The 15,992-nt window shown below is 54.6% G+C and overlaps 1 protein-coding gene and 1 long non-coding RNA gene across 3 annotated transcripts; one reads left to right on the forward strand and one right to left on the reverse strand.

Annotated features, from left to right (window-relative positions):
• The first annotated feature begins 2,951 nt into the window (after positions 1 to 2,951).
• LOC120511418 lies at positions 2,952 to 7,647 on the forward strand. Its single transcript, XR_005629717.1, has 4 exons — positions 2,952 to 3,252; positions 4,773 to 4,940; positions 5,600 to 5,683; positions 5,910 to 7,647. It is a non-coding gene; the product is annotated as an uncharacterized LOC120511418 (long non-coding RNA).
• Positions 7,648 to 8,186: 539 nt separating this feature from the next.
• On the reverse strand, positions 8,187 to 15,716 carry RASSF7 (Ras association domain family member 7). Of its 2 annotated transcripts, XM_039728422.1 has the most exons (6): positions 15,618 to 15,716; positions 13,728 to 13,881; positions 12,632 to 13,536; positions 11,492 to 11,660; positions 10,754 to 10,867; positions 8,220 to 10,057 (listed from the first exon to the last, which is right to left on the reverse strand). In XM_039728422.1, exons 2-6 carry the CDS (start codon positions 13,828 to 13,830, stop codon positions 10,026 to 10,028), a joined length of 1,323 nt encoding a protein of 440 aa, XP_039584356.1. In that variant the 5' UTR covers positions 13,831 to 13,881; positions 15,618 to 15,716; the 3' UTR covers positions 8,220 to 10,025. The 2 variants fall into 2 exon arrangements, with proteins under 2 accessions (XP_039584357.1, XP_039584356.1); XM_039728423.1 differs by lacking the exon at positions 11,492 to 11,660 and having other exon boundaries at positions 8,187 to 10,057.
• Positions 15,717 to 15,992: the final 276 nt, after the last annotated feature.

Here is a 15,992-nt window from a genome sequence, read left to right on the forward strand (position 1 = left end):
ATAAACCATTGCGGAGGGGGCGCGCGGGCCGTACCACTGCGGGGCCGCGCCGCTCGGTCCCCGCGCAGCGCCGGTCCCGCTGCGGCCGCTCCATGGAAACGGGGCTGGCGGGGCTGGCCGCATCCCTCCGCCGGTGCCTCCAGGCTCTGTGGGGGGAAAGCGGGGCGCAACGGCCCCCGTGCAGCTCCGTTCCGCTCCGCTCGGGGCTGGGAGCATCCTCGCGGAGCGCGGTGCGGTCCGTGCGCACACGGATCAGTGCTGGATACCCCTGGCAGGCCGCTGAGGTTTTTTCCCCTGTAACTTCTGTCGGCTGGGCCCGACCCCAATGTTCCCGCGGCGCTGGGTGAGCGCACGCACGTAGAGCAGCCGGGGCTGGTTTCGCGCTGTTCCGTGCGGCTCGGCCCGGGCTGCGCTCGGCTGTCCGCCGGCCAGGGGAGCGCAGCCCGGGCTCCGCTTGCCCGCGGACGTGACCCAGCGCCGACGTGCGTGTCCTCGCAGACACTCGGGGCATTGTCAGCAACCAGACGGGTACCGGGGAGAGAACAGGCTCCTTTTCCAGAGAACACAGAGCGGGACAAACCCGCGCCAGCCTCGCTGCTGCCTGCCTGCTCGAGGCCTGACAGAGGGGTGAAAGCCCTGGCGGTGCCCCAGCCGGTGGGCACGCACTGCCTCGTGTTGGAATCTTGCTGGCAAGATCTGCGCTGCAGAGAGGCAACTTCTCACTTGCGCCTTAGCTCCCGCGGGGCTTGCCAGCCTCCAGGGATGAGACTGGGGGCATGTTCCCCCGTTTGGATTCCTCCCCGAGTCCCCGGGCCAGCCCGTGACGCTCCCGCCATCCGCGAATGCGCTTCCCTGTCGCTGCACACATCGCGGCTCTGGCACCGCCGCGGGCACTGGAGGCCAGCCGGGAACAAAGGGAAGAGCTGCAGGGCTGGGATAAGCGGGAGCTCTGCGCGGGACAGCACCGGCCGTGTCAGCAGGACATTTCATCCCAGAGATTAAGGGCTGAGCCACCAACTTGTTTGGAGCTGGAGGGGAGCGGGGCTGAGGCAAACCGAGCGGGGCTGTTGCGCAGCCCTTGGGCCCGGGGCCTTGCCAATAGCAACCATCCCGTGAGCCGGGCGGCCTCGCCGCTCCTTTAAACACTCTGGTGGCACCTCCAGAGCGAGGGCTCGGTGTGCCCTTGGCTCGGGCCGCAGGAGAGCGCTTGGCCCCTCGCTTTGCCCCTCGCTTTGCCCCGCAGCAGCGCATCCCGCCCTGCTCCGTGCTGCGTGGTTTCACACCGCGGGCAGGGAGGCCCGAGCAACATCCAGAGCTTGGCAGCCAGCTGTGCTGCACCGCTGCAAAACACACTCAGTCCCTGTGTGCTTACAGTCAGGAGAAGGATTGAAGGATTTTTTTTTCTTTAAAGTAAAACCTGGAATGTGTAGTACTGCCTAGAAGAAGAGAGACTTGGAGCACAGGAGCCAATGGCACGTGTGTCCCGTAGAGCAGCTGGCAGAAGCAGCAGTGCTGCTGGGAGCTGTCAGGGCAGTACCCAGCCATGTTACTTCCCACAGAAATACCTATTTTATAAAAAAGAGTATTTTCCATGGCTGTGCCTTCTTTTGTGTCGGCTCACGCCTGGAGGGTGGAGGGGTCGGTGTGCTCCGCAGATGATTTCTCTCCAATCCAGGCACCAGCCTTGTGCTGGGGAAGATGTAAAATACGTGACTTTTCCCCTAGGGCTGCTGGGTGAAAACAAAAAACCCCCACACAGCATGCACACAAAATGACAACAGAGCCAGCCTGTCATTGTGCGGGCTGTCACGCAGAAGAGGGGCTGTCCCCCCATCCCCCCTCCACACCGGCAGCGGGAGAGCAGAGCCACCGATGAGTGTTAAAGCGCTCCAGCAGAACATGGAAGGAAATCCTTTCGATGTGGAATTGCCACCGGCTGTCAGGGAGCCCGCGCTGGGTTTGGCTTCCAGATCTTGCTCCAGATTACAAAATACCCATCGGAGCCGGGACAGCTGATGCCGAGGGAATTTTCAGAAGGGATGCAGAGCTCGAGCCTTTTGCCCGACAGCACGCACTGTCAGTTCACCAGGGATGAGGCATGGGGCTGCTGTTTGCTCAGGGCCACATCCGCACCCGAAGTGTTTTTTCTTGCCCAGCAGCAGTCTGAATGAACCGGGGGGTCACCACACTCGTGCCCGCTCCCCCGGGCGCGCTCTGGTTTCCGATCTGTTCGAGGAGGGCGGGAGTGTGACTTCGGGCCGATGGGAGCCAGCCTGCGGGCTCGACGCCTGGCTCTCCGAGTCTCCAAACAAGACTTTTCCCACTATGGGACGTCGCCGCGCCCATCCATAAAGCGCTGTCTTTGGTGCTTGGCAAATCCTCCTCGAGGTGCGCTAAAATTTTCAGCATTCCAGCTGTTTGCTTGGCTGCGGCTTGTAGAGTGATGGGCGGGAGCGAGCTCACCCCATGAGACGAGCACGGTTACACTGAGGATGTACAGAAAACCTCCCAGTGCACGTCCCTTTTTTGGGGAAGTTGCTGGAAGCGGACTCCCGGGGCCGAGGGACCCCCTCCGCCCCTGGCACTGCGAGGGGCACTCGGGTTCGCCACGCGCCCAACCCAACACAACAGCAGAGCGGGGAAAACATACAAAAAATTAAAGTGACACCGTGACATTTGATGCAGCGAGAGAGAGGCGGCAGTGGCGGGGGCGGCCGGGGACATCCCGGCTCTCCCCCCGCCCCGGCCCCGTCCCTCCCGCGCCGCCTACGTGCGCCCCGACACTGCCCTGATGGCACGGCCCTGCCGGGCCGTACCATGGGCCGGGCTCCGGCGGGGGCGGAAGGGGGCCGGAGGGGAAAGGGGGAGACGAGTGGCGGGGCCGCGGGGGTCCAGTGGGGAAGGGGCTCCTCGCGGGCGGCAGCGGCAGGGCACGGGGGCCCCGTCCCGGGGCTGGGAGCGCGGGGCTGCAGCTCCACGCGCCGCGGAGCCCGGGCACGGCGCGGCTCCCCCCTCCCGCGCCCCATCCTTCGCGCTGCCCGGTGTCGCCCATGCTGCAGGCGGGCCCCGCCGCCCCCCCGTCACCCTCCAGGAGCAGGTGAGCCACTGACTAACGCACATTGTGCTCTCGGCGACTCCACTGTGCGTGTGACAGCGGCTAACCTGCTCCTCGGACATCACTGTGCGGCCGCCTCGCCTGCCCGGACCCGCGCCTCGAAGCCTCGACGCGCTCCTGCCCTCTCGGCCAGCCAGGTGAGGGGCTCGGGCGTGCCAGGGACCCGGCTGCCCCCCCGCCGCCACTGTCCTGCCTCCAGCGGCTGCCCACGCTCGGCCCTGCGGAGCCCCGAAGCTGCGGCGGGGTCGGTGTGCCCGGCGGGAGCGGGGATGGAGGGAACGGGCCGCCACGGCGTGTGGATGCGGATAGTTGGTGGTAAAGTTGTTCAGGAGGGATGGCGTGTCCCCCTCCGTTCTCTTGCTCTTCTCCAAAGTAAGTGCTAGCGGACTCCGTACCAAGTTAGAGACGCATCGTCCCGGCCGGTGACGTCTTGAGAGCCGGTCAGTGACTAACTGAACTGCTATTGCCAAGGGTGTGTTAACAGAAGAAACTCTGCCTAGTATTGCCCTGGATGAGTCACATTTAAAGGGAGACTCTCTAGTCTGTTAAAGGAAAAGCAGAAATGAGGCTCACTTTCCTTTTTTGCTGATGTTTTTTTTCCATCCCACCCCTCACCTTTGCTTGTTGTTTACTTCGTCTTGTGCCAGGGCTCTGTTGGCATCCCGGCCCTGGCTGGGCATTTGCAGAGCTGCCTTGCCCAGTGTGCTGTGATGTCACGCTGGGGACTCTGACTTCATGGCCCCGAGGAACAGGAAGGCGAGCCAGGCAGGGACTTTTCCAGCCACCCACGGTGGCTGTCACTAAAAACGGAGGAAGTGACGAAGCAGATGGCTTCTCCTACAAAGTTGTCTCTTGTGATTTTTCAGCTGGTAAAGAAGCCTGGTAGTCGAGTGTATTTTCTGAAGAGCAGCACAGCTTCATTGTCAGCAGAAGTTCCTAATAAGCAGCTAGGATTCACCACAGCTGCTGAGGTTCCCTGGAAGGGCTCAGGTATTCCCCCTGTTCCTGGGGCTGCTCTCGTGTAGCCCTGGGCTGTTGTAAAGGCTTGGTCTGAAGGAATTTGCCAGTGCTCTGGTCAGTCAGTAGTTAATTGCACAGAAGGCAGAGCAAGGTCCTCTGTTGGTAAAGTGTCTCTCTGAGAAGTTTTGCCTGTCCCTATCTCTCCTTCATGCTCTTATCATTTCTGCCTCTGGGTCCCAGAGGAATATCTGCTCTTCACAAGACAACTCAGTTCCCTCTGTGCTCTGTGTTTCCGTAGTGCTCAAACAGCCTGGGAAGATGGGAAAACCAACCAGAGGTACCCAAGATGCTGTCATGTTTGTTCAGAAGCTGAATGGGCCTTTTTTTTTTTTTTTAACAGAGGCAGGTTTGGGGGGCAGACAAGTTTGCAGCTTTCTCAGCCCTGAATTGCTTTTTTCTTCCCTAACTGCACCCACAGCATCTTCCCACTGCTGGTCCCGAGCAGGCAGGAGCACAGTGTAGCCACACAGAGAAAGGGAGGGAGAGAAACCTGGTGCAAAATCCATCAGTGTACAAGTGTGTCTGAGAGCTGAAACTGAAGGCCACAGTCCCCCTGTCACCCCATTTCGTAGGGAACCATGCACGTAACAAACCTGTGTCTGCAATAAAGGTGCTTTGTTTCTCTTTGCGTGAACAGCCCTGCGTTTGGGACTGTGCTGGCTGAGGAGTTGACCCCAGGAGATGCCGCTGGCAGGAGCAGCTCTGCAGGTCGCCTGGCAAGGCCTGTCCCAGTTCCCATGAGCAGCACCATGGTGTGGATGCTCCCGACTTCCTGCTACCGATGGAACCATCCTGTTCAGCTCCAGTAAGCAAAAGGAAGGGGTTGAAGTGAAATTCATTTGGCTTTGCCTTTTACTTACTGTGTATCTCCAGTAAGTGGGGGGAGCATCCAGATCAATTCCTGTTTTTAACATTCTTCTGGCATGATTCAAAACTAACCTGCTGTGCTGTCACCTGAAGTCTTCAATAAATGTGCAAAACCAGTGTTTGAGTGCTGATTACTGTAATCCAGGGCATCAGACCAGGTGAAGAGGAAAGCTGTGCCTTCTCAGTGATGTGTCTGATTGCACTGCATGCCTGGTTCCTCCCATCTCTTATTCTGCCTCTGTGGCCAGTGAAGGTGGCTTGAAAAGGAGAGCAGAAGGGTGTGGCATGGTTGTCCCTCGAGCAGAAAGCCCAACATCAGCCCTTCTGTCCTGGCCTAGCCCAGGGTGCTCCCGAGTGATGAGAAAATAACCAGGGCTGTGATGCCCCTTGATTTCATGTTTTTCAGTAGCTAATAAACAGATTTTTAAGATGGTACTTAGCTTGGTTAGAGGAGTAGTTGTGTGCTTTCACTCCAAACTTGTGAGATTTTTGGTGAGAGGCAGGGGAGTGCCTTACAGGAGGGGAAGATGTTGAATTTCAGGTCTGTTGAGCTGAAGGGACTCCTTGTGCTCTTCAAAGATTTTATTCTTGTTTCAGCTCTTCTTGGAAGGAAGGGAACAGGCCTTACCGTTCAAGCACCACACTAAGAAGTCTTCTGTCCATAACATGTGCCAGTGTCAGGTGAGCCCCACCGAAGGAGCAAGCTGCTCTGTGAGGAATAGAAGGAGTACATGAATTGTTTAAGAGGAAGTCAGTTAGTTAAATGCAAGCAGGGACTTATATAATACATCCTAAAAAAAAAGAAAATTCTGCTGGCAGGAGGTTCCATTGGGAGAGAAACTTGCTCATCCATAAACAAGAAAATTTCCCAGCCTCCTCTAGTGCTTTATGATTTTTTTTTTTCCAGGGCAAGGTAGAAGGCAGTCAGTCTGCACTCTGAGATGGAGAATGAAAAATCATCTTAGGAGAGCAGACAATGTTCCCTGCATGGACACACACGCCAGTTCAAACAGCTCTTCTTCATCTGCAGTGAACTATGCTGGGAGAAGCTGTGCAGCCAGGAGCAAGCAGCAGAGCATCTGTACACCACTTGGGGAGCAAAACCAACAGGCATTTTCTCCTCCAGACATTCACACCTTTCCTTATGTAACTGGTGCTGAAGTGTGTGCTTTAAAAGCTGCTTGCCAAATCCAGGGGCTGGGAGGCAGCACAAATGCTTCTAGCACTCTAGATGAAATTGAGGGGGGAAAAAAAAACCCCAAACCCAAACACCCAGGAACTCGTACAAATACGTAACTGTAATTTGGGGATGGTTCAAGTGTCTGCAGCAGTGTTGCCCTGAAGAAACTGCACTGGCCTGGGGCAGTGCTGGCACCCAGACCACCATTTGATGAGGATGGTGAGGAGCTGACTGTCCAGGATAGAGGGGTGAGGAGCTGGGGGCCATTTTTCTTACACAATATTAAAAAACCCCAAAAACTAAAAAAAAAATCAGGTAGTGCAGCCAGGAAAAGGGCGCCAGGGAGGCTGGAGGTGGCTGAAATACTCTTCTGAATGGTGCCTTGTGCTGGCAGAACCTGCAGATTTATTAAAAAAAAACCAAAAAACAAACCCAACAAAAATGCAGGACTGCTCACCAGTGAAAAACAGGTATATCCTTCACTTTGTGACTTTTGGGTGGCACTAGAGCTAGCCAGGAGAAGCATCTGAGGAGAGAGAAGCTCTGAAGTCCATTCCTGCCCACTCCAGGGAAGGAAGAAGCTGCCCACAGCGCCTGAGGGACATGGGGACACGAGTCCCTGCGCAGGCAGCACAGCATCCTCGAGCCACCCTGCACGCTTGGATCCCTGCCTTGCCTGCAAGCCAGTTGTTCCCTCTCCAGTACGCGCCGTACGCAGGGCTGCTGGTTTGTTTTTTAAGGGAAAAAAATAATTTATTTGCTTTGTTTTAATCTCATAACAATGGGTAATGGTAATTTCTTCCTACCACTCTGTAGTGGCCTAGAAAAGGACAGCATCATCTCCACTGTAGCAAGAAGGCTTGTCCCAGGGCATAAAATTTTAATTAGGAACAATCACGCAGCCTTGAAATGGGAATTGCGAGCAGCAAAAAAGTCAAACCATCAATAAAATATTCAATGGCAGAAATGTATTATTGACACAGACTTTAGAGCAGCTAAAAGCGGGAAGGCGGGGGAGCGGGTATTGAGCCTCGCTGCATTAAATAACAGGCAGGGACCCGCCCGGGCACAGGCCCCCCGAGCCGCAGGAATATAGGTCACCCTCGGAGGGGAGCTCCCGAGGTAACACAGGAGTTTGATTACCACCTCTGCCCCACGTGCACCACAGCAGGGACGCAGTAATCACAGCAGTTTATTACCTCGTGAAACGCTGCTGGCCTAGGCAGCAGCTGGGTGATGGTGGGTAGGACACCAAATGAAGAAAATGTGCAAAGAGCCAGTCTAGAGCTGCAAAGAGTTAACCCCTGGTCACAGCCCTCTCACTAGTCCCATGCCTGGTTATCAGTGGGGGACACAATTGATTTACTCTGTCTCCCACCCATGCAACAGTTCCAAATCCCGCATGCCAGCCAAGGGGCAGCAGCTGAAGGGCCAAATCTGCTGTGATATATATTTTAAATCCTTATTTTCCACACCCTCCCACACCTCCTTCTAGGAAAGACTGGTGCTGGTTTGGCCTGTTAAGATTATGACTGAATTATGACTGAACCTACAAAACTGATAAATAATATATAATCGTAACAGCGGTGAAAAAAAATCCCCAAACATTCAAATTAATTTTCTTCCCCCATTCAGAAGTACCCTAGGTGATGACTCTTTTCTCTTCCTGTTTATTTTGCAGAAGGCAAGGCTACAACCCCAAATATTCAAATTAATTTTCTGCCCCCCATTCAGAAGTACCATAGGTGATGACTCTTTTCTCTTCCTGTTTATTTTGCAGAAGGCAAGGCTACAAATGTAACCCAAAAAATGAAAGATCTGGTTTTAAACCTGCAGAGGTCAGTTTTTTGGGATACACAAAGGATGTCGCGTGACACACTGAAATCTGGCCACGTCCAAGGCAAGTGGGTTTTCCAAACCTGCTTTTCCCTCCCCTTCCCAAGCAGCACTGAATTGCTCTTTACAATGTCCATCACCCACTTCTTAGAAAGGGAGAATCTTTAAAAGCAAGAGTCCAAAAAAAAAAAAAGGACATGAAGCCCAAAAAGCAAACAAGCAGGGACAAACCAAATGCAGCTGCATGGAACAAACATTTTTAACTAATTTTCCTTGAGATACATGATTTAAGGAGGAGGGTGAGGAGAAGCTTGAAAAGCAACCCACCCAAAAAGCCCCAATTCAAAAAAGGCAGCTTTGAAACTGCATCTCCCCACTGTGGCAGCTCTCCAGTCATAACCAAAGACACAGCAGTACCAGTGGATCTCCCAAAAAAACAAACTTTAATCCTTTAATATTACTTGATCAGCCTGCTGGGCTGTGGTGGCACCTAGAAAATCAGCTTTGAGAGGGGAAGATGTCTGCAGGAACAAGAGCCCAGCAGAAGCTCAGGGGAGATGGTGATGGACAGCAAGAGCTGACATTCCTGGCTGCTGTTATCCAGGTGCAGACAAAGGGGCTTGGAGGCAAATGGAAAATTTCCCCTTACCTGCTCCTGTCTGCAGTTGAGCGCCACCCCTTTGCCTCCTGTCCTAAAACGCTCCGAGCTGCTGCTGTGCATTATTAAAATGTTGCCATGTTTCATCCCAGAGACGGCCGCATCTCACTGGAGACAAGCCGCATCCCCTGGTTGTAAAGCACTTCACGGTTAAAAAAAAAAAAAAGGGAAAAAAAAAAGAAGAAAAGAGCTCTGTGTGCACAAGAGTCAGTCGGTTATAAAATACTCACAGCTTTAATTCAGCAAATAGAAAGAGATGGCTTGGAAATGGAAGAGGCAGCTGCGGGGTGCGCAAACCACTTGGATGTGTCCGTCAGGCGCCGGCAGGGACGGCTCAGCCTGGCCACAACAGCACACTCACACTCGCTTTGCTCAAATCCTTTCCCAAAGATTTATTGAAAATTGGATCTGCGGCGCACAGGATTTACATTCGCACGGGGGAAGCGGGGTTTTACCAGGAACGCTGTGCCCAAGTCACATTTTTCGCACACGACACGCTGAAAACAGGCTCAGGGATCTCCCAGACAAACTCTTCCCCTCCCCAAACCGCTTTGGTTTTGCAATTAAAATACAAGGTGACCCACCGCGACAGATGAACAGAATGGTAACTACTGGCCATCGAGTTAAAAAAATTAAAAATATCAGGGAAATGTCACCAAGAGTATTTTGGTCCTGTTCCCCACTCACACTACCACCAGGGAAGGGCTCATTCTGCAATTTTTTACTTTAAAAAGAAGTTGAAAGATTAAATGAATTTAAGAAAAACAACTCCCGCTGTGTACTTCCTTGAAGCATGGTCTGTGGCACCATAGAAAGTGGTTTCTCCTACAGGTTTCTTATACACAAAAAAAAAAGACAGGCCAGAAATTTGTCTTAAAACTGCTTTGGGCCTCCCCTGCCACCAGTGACGAGGCTGTTTGTCATGGCCCCACTTGCAGTGATGAGTTGCTGTAAAATCTGTTAACTTGCTCCATCCAGGTGAGCCTCCACGTGGGTGTCCACTGCAGTGTCGCTCCCCTAGTCAAAGGAACAATGACTTTTCCAAATGCACGATGGATCTTTTGAGAAGGCTATGCAGAATGGGTACACTGCTGTTTTCTGTTCAAGATAGAAACTGCTTAAAAAAAAATAGAAGGGAGTCGTTTTCATCCTCAGGGGAGGCGGGTTGCTTTGTGAGATCAGTCTCTAGTTTTACTTTACAGTCTGTAAAAATATTCTGTCTGGCCATCCACATCCATTCACAATATAAAGCAGTAAAAAAAATATAAAATATATATATATATATATTATATGGTTTATTTATACAGTTACACTTTGAAGGCAATTGATTTTCCACTGCCTGGGCCCTTCTACCTCCAGATGCTCTGCCTGGTTGATACAACTGCAAGACAAGAGAGAAAAAAACCACCTGATCAATCCCACCATGGTGGGTGAGCACTTGCAAAAAGGAGAGTGGAAAACAGGATGTATGTGAACACAAAGCCTGGACCAGGAGATGGGAATGCGGTTGCTGCAGTGTCCTGAAGGATGGGTGGATGTATTGGGCTGTGTGGAGGATGGCAGCAGGGTTTTGCTGAGGTGAAGATGGCATGGGTGGGAGTAGGATGCCAGGGGGAGGCAGCATCACCACAGGTCTCTTTTGCTGCACCCAAAAAACAGGTGCAAGGGGACAAAAGAGTCAAGGGGGGTAGAAAAGGTTTTGGCATGAACTGGTCACTAAGATGGAACAAAAGAAGCTCTTGTAAAGTTAGGAGACAAGTCTTCCTTATCCTAACTGAGCAAGGTCTTAACCCTGGGGGATACAGAGTGGCAGGAGAGGGGATGAGAACCATCCTCCACAGCTCCTGGCAGGGCAGAGAGCCAGGCTGCCAGTGTGTGAGCCCCTGGCAGCACAGCAGAGACTGCCGGAGTGTGAGCTTTGCGCTTCCTAATGGCATCTATAAATAGCTCTGGCCTCCCACCACAGCACACGCTTGCTCTCTGCAGCCCATTTTGGGCAGCAAAAGCCTCTCCCCTCTTCCCACCCATCCTCTGCAGAGCGGCTCACGCTCCCGGGGCCCCGCTGGGACATACGCACCCTCGGGGTTCAGGCTGGACACCAGGGGCTCCGGCAGGGTCCTGGGATGGCTGAGGAGCTGCTTGGTGCTGACCTGGGGAGGCAAGTCTGTACCAGCGGTGGTGGGAGAAAAACCTACAGGATAGGGAAAAACATCCAGCTCAGGCAGGCCTCGAGCCTCCCAGGCTCGCTGGGCACAGCCACTGCAGTGCCACAGGGCAGTCATGTCACCCGCTCCGGGTGCTCCAGAGGAGAAATGACCAGGTTCCTTTCCATAAACCCCCCCGCTGCCTCCTCTCATGGCTGTGAGGATGCAGACAAGGCCCTGGGCACCACCCTTCCCTCACCAAACACAGAAAGGTCATTTGTGGCCAGAGGATGTCCCCACCAGCCCACAGCCCCCGGGGACTGATGCTGGCCTTCAGCCACATGCCTTCTGCTGCAGCCACTGTGCTGACATGAGCAAGGCTGTAAAGGAAAGCTCCCTGCAGCCACCTCAGCCCCAAAAGCAGCAATGCAGGATCAGACTCCCATGCATGTCTACAAGCAGCTCCCAGGATGAGGAAGGAGCCCCAGGAGTGACAAATCTCTGAAACCCGATGGAGTGGTGTGTGACAGCACACAAACCCCCACCTGCCTAATCTCAGTGCCCAGGGGAGAGCTGGTCAGCGCTGGGGCTGACCCCTCAGAGAGGGGGCAGGGAGCGGGCGGGGGTCCCGCGGAGCAGCCCCGCGGCCGAGCCAGCGGCAGCGTGCTGACCTCCGTTTCTCCGGTAGGCTGGCAGCTCGCACGGGCTCGGCTCCGGCTGGGCGTCCTCCTCGGACCTGGCCTGCAGGACGGTCACCGTGGCCCCCGTCTGCTGAATAAACTGCTGCAGATTACACTGCCTCAGCTCCTTATTTAACTCCTCCAGCTCTTGTGTCTGGGCCTGCAAAACACACACCGAGGGGTGGACAGGGTGAGCCGCATGTTCCCCCCATGCCCCAAGCCAGCCGGCAACCATCCGCTGGGGCTGCTCCCCTGCTGGGGCTCACCCTGCCGGTGCCAGCAGAGCGAACCTCCGGGCTGCTGCGGCTCAGCCGCCATTCTCTGAGGGCCTGCAGGAAGGGAGGTGCCCAGGCAACGGGGACGAGGAAGACGCTGGTGCGGGAACAGCCCTGCTCTGCTGCATCTCCACAAGAGGGTGCGAGCAGCCATCAAACGCGCTGGGAGATGCCAAATGCAAATGAGATGCTCAAGGAAAGATGCTGAAAGCATGGACAGCCACGGGAATGCTTGGCTGGATAAAAGCTTCCCCATTTTGTTCCACAGGGGACATGGTGGGTAGAATACGGGAATCATGCAGCCCCTTGACCCCTGATGCTGGGAGGCTGCAACAGGAGAGCTGGGGGGACATCACAGCTCATCCCAGAGCTGCCATCTCCACACTGCGCAGCCCCCCACCATGAACCCAAGCCCTGCATGGTCAGAAGACTTCGTGCACAGGCACCATGGAGACCTGTGCTATGCCCTTTGTGACTCCCTCATCCAAGATGATATTGATCCTTGTGCCAATGCCACCAACCCCTCATGTGGACCACTTGCTCCAGCACTATTGTCCGTGTTGGAGCGAGGTGATGCTGTGCTCCTGGAGCACCAGTCAGAAGAAGCATTAGCCCAGACATAGCTTGCAGAGAAAGCAACTGGTGTGGGACCCCATGACAGTGGGGCAGGGGTGGTGGTGTCCCTCTGTCAGTGATCACTGCTACTGAGAGCCATGTACCCAGTTCCCACGTTCACTGGGCAGGTGGAGTAACCAACCCCACTCAACCCATTGGTCTAATGTGCCTGGAAAGCCGGTCCCACCCCCTCCTGAAGCTCTTACCATCCCATGGGATGGCTCAACCCAGTCCTATCTACCTGCAGGTTCTTTTCAGCTTCCTCCAGGGCCTTCTCCACGCTGGCCAGGTTGCTCTCCAGCTGGGTGCCTTGCTTGACCTTGGCTTCCAGATCCCTTTTCATTTTGGTGGCCATGTCCTCCAGCTCTATGGGGCTGGGCATAGAGATCTCCTTCCCCCTCTTGGCCCTCTCAGCCATCTCCCATTGGATCTCCTCCTGCAGGGCTTCAGTCCGGACACTCAGCTCATAGATCCTCTGGGTGTACTCCTCCAGGCTGGCCCGCAGGCTCCTAACCCGCTCCTGTCGCTCCCGCTCACACTCCTTTTCCAGCCGGAGCTCACTCTGCCAAAACTCCTCCTCACCCAGCTCCGTCTCGTTCCTCCGCACCACTTGCTCCAGATAGAGGATCTCATTCTCCTGGCCAGCAAGCCGGCTGCGCTCCCAGAGCCGTAGGTCCATTTCTAGGGTGTCCCCATGGGCCTCCAAGGAATGCAGCTGCTCCTGCTGCTGCAGCACTCTCCTAAAAAGCTCCTCCTTGGAGGGCTGGACAACACCACCACCCTCCAAGTCTAGCGCATCCCGTGCTTGGTGCCTCCATCGGCCCATGGTGAACAGGTCGCTGGAGCCTGTAGGACCCAGGCTGAAGGTCATGGATTTTTTCGGCTCCCTAGAACGGGGCCCATCTATGCTGGCGAGCCTGGGCTTGATGGGCAAGCTGGCCCGGATGAACGTCCTCTCGGGAGCTTGGGGAGCGCCCTCCGAGGAGGGCCGCTCGGCCATGCTGGGGCCTGTCCGCCGCAGGATGAACTGCACGTCGTTGGCATACTGCCCACACTTGGCCAGCGACTCCAAGGGACACTCCAGTGGCAGCAGCTGCCGCTCCTTCTCCCGCAGCTTCTGCACCAGCACATAGCGACCCGTCTGACCTGCCGGGAGGAGGCGAGCACATCAGATTGGGAAAGTAGAGGCCAGCAGGGGTGTGCTGAGGCTGCTGCCCCACAGGCAGTGCTGGTGGCATCCCCACCACCACAGAGCAAGACCTCCACCCACCCAAGGACGCCTCTTCCCAGGAAGAGCCTGCAGAAGGGGCACCCCACGGCAGATGGAGATGGCTCACCGATGGCCCGCGCCAGGGCGATGACCACTTCTTGGCAGGTGGTTTGCTCCGAGACTCCGCACACGACCCTCTGGATCCCATCCACCCAGACCTTCAGCTCCATCCCCACAGCTGCCGGGCCTCAGGTGCACTGGGTCATTGCAGGACAGGCTGCCTGTGGGGAGAAAAGAAATCACGTTTCCATCCCAAGCCACTAACAAGGAGTACAAGACATTTTAAAAGCAGTGTCATTAAATCAACATCCCATGGGGTGAATCCTAGACCAAGAAGTTGTTCACTGCCACCCTGTGCACAGATTGCACTTTTGCTGATGTTATTAAATGCTGATATTCATCTGCAAAAAATTTTTTTTTTCTGTTCGTCATGTCTCGACAGTGGGTCCAAATCTTCCTGTGGTGGGAAATGATGAGGTTTTTGTGCCTGTGTGGTGCCCAAAAGATGCCCCGGTTATTTCTGCTGTGAGCACAGACTTTTAATGGGTTTACTGGACTTTCACTGCAATTTCTCTGGAAATTTGAGAGAATTGCACTGAGGGATTTTCTAAACAACATCGGAAAAGGCAGACAAACTGCTGGCTTCCTGCTTTTGCAATGATATAGAGAGAAGGAGCAGATAATGCACATTTTAATCTTTTCATATTTACATCCATCTCAATTTATCAGAGAGAGATTAAGAAATTAAAACAAAGCCTCTTTCTGAACAAAAACATGACCAAAGGTAGGGTTTGGGAGGGGTAGCCAGGCATAAACACCCATGACAAAGCCCAGGCTCTGACCAACACCAGGCCCAGCTCAACTCCCATCCAGTGGGTACTACTACCATAAAACAACACCTCTTAGCCTGGGCACACCCAACTCCTGTCTCTTCCAGCAGCTCAACAACTGCAACTGGCATAAATTACAAAAAATTAAGCACAAGCTGTAAAGAACCCAAATATTTGAGCTTACATGTTTCCAAACATGCAAAGATACATCTATTTTCCCTGATATAACACTGGTTTTGACAGTATCAGTCTTGTCTGAAAGCCCTGGATGGAGTAACATACAATAAAGTTTCAGGCCCTCCATCCAGGGGGATCACAAAATGCTTTCCCAGCTTCACCTGGCTGGTCACAGCCCCTCCCACTGCTCCGGCTACCCCATGTTTGCAGCCAGGCCATGAGAAAGCTTGACCTTAGGTTAAACTCCACTTCTTCATTATTTTCTGTTGCCTACTTGAGTAATCAAAGGGAAGGCTTGAAGGGTCCTGTCTCCGGTGATGAGGAAGTTTAATCGTGGTGTGAGAAAGGCAAGGAGAAGCCAACGAGAAGCCAAGGAAGACACGGATTCATGAGGACGTTCTGCGCAGGTGCCGTGTCCTGCTGGTGCCACCTCCCTGCCCACCTCCAAAACACGGGCAGGGAGCAGCCGTCACAAATACCTCAGCGCTGAGCTCATGTTTGCCTTGGCTGAGCAACCAGGGAAAACCGTGGGGTGAAGGACACCTTGGGTTCGGCCCACCTCCCTGTAAGCCCCAAACCACTACAATTTGCAAGATACAAATTTCAAACTGCGTTTTGGCACCACTCCCCAATCCTGTATATTCAAGGCTGCAACTGTCCCCCAGCATGGAGCAAAGTCCAGGTGCCACTGCGGCACCACCCAAACCACCCTGAAAAACTGTTGTTTCACTGTTGTTCACCACCCCCCAACCTCCCCCTCAGAGCACCCTAACACCAAAACTGGAGTGCAACACATCCCACGGAGCATTTCCTAGACCCCCCTTCCCTGGCCAGGGACCCAGCTAGTCTCAAATCCAGCTTCTTGTGCCACAACCCAGTAAGGGGGCCAGGAGCTTAAGAATAAACAAGAAAAATAACCCAGCTCGCTGAGTCGCACCCAACAGTCTCACCTTGCTGGCAGAATCCAGGCGCTGCCGCGCGCTGTGGGGCAGGATGGCTGCTGGCACACGGGGCCCGGGCACCTGTCCGGGTTCAAACCAGGCACCAAGCCCTGGCCCCGCCTTGGCCGCCGCTCCAGGCAATCATTTACCAGCAGCCCGGCGAGCGGCACAGCGCTCCAAAGAGCTGGGACCGAGGCAGCCAGCTTTGCTCCCCATGCAAGAAAAACCCCCCAAAAAGCAGCCAGGGCACAAGCCCCACCACATTCTTCACCACCCCAAAATCCAATGGATTTTTTTGCTTTCTTAGATCCTTGCAAGCACAGGGGGTCCTTGCTGTAACCTCTGGGAGTTGTCTCCAGCTTGCTGCCAGATACAGGATGTTAT

Source organism: Passer montanus, unplaced genomic scaffold (genome assembly GCF_014805655.1).
Source record: "Passer montanus isolate IOZ18808 unplaced genomic scaffold, ASM1480565v1 scaffold65, whole genome shotgun sequence".
Taxonomy (NCBI): domain Eukaryota; kingdom Metazoa; phylum Chordata; class Aves; order Passeriformes; family Passeridae; genus Passer; species Passer montanus.